The following is a 2,155-nucleotide window of genomic DNA, read 5'->3' as shown; positions in this document are numbered from 1 at the left end:
CTATCTATCTATCTATCTATCTATCTATCTATCTATCTATCTATCTATCTATCTACACCACACACACAAATACACACACACGCACACACACACACACACACACTCACACACACACACAAACACACACACACACACACATACACACACACACGCACGCACATGCACACATAACACACATATCGACACTTACTTACATTAAACTTTACACACACGCCACACTTTTTATCTTTCTCTTCGTTTTATTTCTTCCAAATGTCTAATATAAGCAATTAATATTTACTCCTCAAACAGTATTTCGACTACTAAGTGCTACCTCAAAATTACAAAGTTCTGTCTGCTAAATATCTCGTTTTGAGAAATTCGACGTTAAAAAATGGTGAGTTTCATAGTTATTTTTATTTTTCATGCTTTTTCGAATGTAATTTTTTGAATATCCTGATAAGCGCTTTGAATAATCTTAAGATTTTTGTAGAATAGATAGAACATTTGGTTCATGGTCTTAGAATCTCAAAACGGTCAAAAATGTCAGATAGAACTTTGTTATTCTAAGGCAGCGAAAGGACAAGACATCTTTTTACATAAACGATACCTTTCACAAGACTGTTTATCTTTCTCTTAATCTTTATATTTCTTCCAAATTTTAATATCTCGTAGAAGTAATTAATGTTTCCTCTTCGAACAGTACTTCCATAAAGGACAAGGCATCTTTGTCAACGCAGAATACACCCCAATGACTGTCTGCGCCAGAAACGTTCAACACCAACCAGCTCAACCAGCTCAACCAGCTCAACCAGCTCAACCGACTCAACCGCCCCAACCACCGGCTAATGCCCACGTCACAGCACCCCCGCTTACTCCAAGCGCACCACCTGCTGACAAATTGGAGATGGACAAACTGTCAGCATCAGCGCAGTCTATGACTGTTCAAGAGCCAGGTGAAAAAAGAGGGGTGGTCTAAATTAACGTTTCATTTCAAAACCAAAGTTAGGATGATGATGATGATGATGATGATGATGATGATGATGATGATGATGATGATGATGATGATGATGATGATGATGATGATGATGATGTATTTAACAAAAGGTCTTCTTCACCGAGCACCACATTGGAACTGGGCAGTAGGCAGAAATTTAATACGCGGAAGATAACATGCCCTTAACAGTCTGTTGTGCTGTATGTCCCCTGAGGCGTGAGGATTGGGGGGTGGGGGTGGAGGGGGTGGGGGTGCTGGGGTAATTGGAATGAACTAGATCTAGTCGATCTAAAGTAGAGGTGTCACACGCTATTGCTCATCAGGGGAACAAACTCAAACTACACTTAAGGTTGCGGATCGAAATGGATAAACACTCGTTGAACACTGGACAACTAAACATTTTTCTAAACAATGATATGAATTAAAAAGACGAACAATGCATTCCAATGTTCGCTGTTATGCAAATTTGGCGGAGTTGGATTTTTTGTCATCTGCTTTTCTTTGCAACAAGTTCGTATAATATATTTGGAGTAAGGTGCTGTATTATGAAGATTTTCAGGATGAGTTACCTAAAAATCTCTCGAAGGCCGAATATCATTGTTCGCCGGGCTGGATGCAGCCTGTGGGCCTTGAGTTTGATACCTACGTTCTAAAAATAAAATCTCCAGACCCACTGTCACCGTCAACATACCATATCGTGAAGTCAGGGTTATCCTCAAAGGCGAAGGACGAACAACAATAAGAAAATCACTTTCATCTATTCTTCTCCCCATCCCATCTAACAAGGTGCGAATGTACCACCTTTTGGAACACCCGATGACCGCCCTCCGTCCTATGAAGAATGTACCAGAACTGCGACTGTGATACCCCAGGGACCCGCCGGGCCGGGCAAGGGGGCTGTGTTACTGCTGTTGTGCAGACAAGAGTCACTGCAGAATGTTCGCGAAGCGGTCAAGAGAAACATGGGCAACCTCAGAGCGAATGGTGGCGTAATTTTGGCCTTCAATCACACTGTAAGTCTACAAAAGCTAACTGTAGGCCTAGTCATATTGTCTGCTGTTGATGAAAAATCAATGTTTGTTGGTTTTGTTTGCTGTTGTAAATAAATTATTTTCCCTTTTTAAATTACTATTAAATTAACTTAAATTAAATCAATTTTTTTAAAAATTATTAAAATTT

At 40.0% G+C, this 2,155-nt stretch overlaps 1 protein-coding gene across 1 annotated transcript in view; it reads left to right on the top strand.

The window, feature by feature from the left end:
* Nucleotides 1-1,989, top strand: part of LOC101845639 (arrestin domain-containing protein 1) — a gene marked incomplete at its 3' end in the record, with an annotated part of 10,764 nt that extends 8,775 nt beyond the window's left edge. Inside the window, 2 exon segments of the mRNA XM_013086489.2 lie at nucleotides 683-935; nucleotides 1,763-1,989. Of these exon segments, the coding sequence (XP_012941943.1) occupies nucleotides 683-935; nucleotides 1,763-1,989 (480 nt within the window).
* Nucleotides 1,990-2,155: the final 166 nt, after the last annotated feature.

The sequence above is a fragment of the Aplysia californica genome, unplaced genomic scaffold, assembly GCF_000002075.1.
Source record: "Aplysia californica isolate F4 #8 unplaced genomic scaffold, AplCal3.0 scaffold00472, whole genome shotgun sequence".
Classification (NCBI taxonomy): Eukaryota; Metazoa; Mollusca; class Gastropoda; order Aplysiida; family Aplysiidae; genus Aplysia; species Aplysia californica.
The sequence above is the reverse complement of the archived record's forward strand: the minus strand, read 5'-3'. Positions and strand labels throughout refer to the sequence as shown.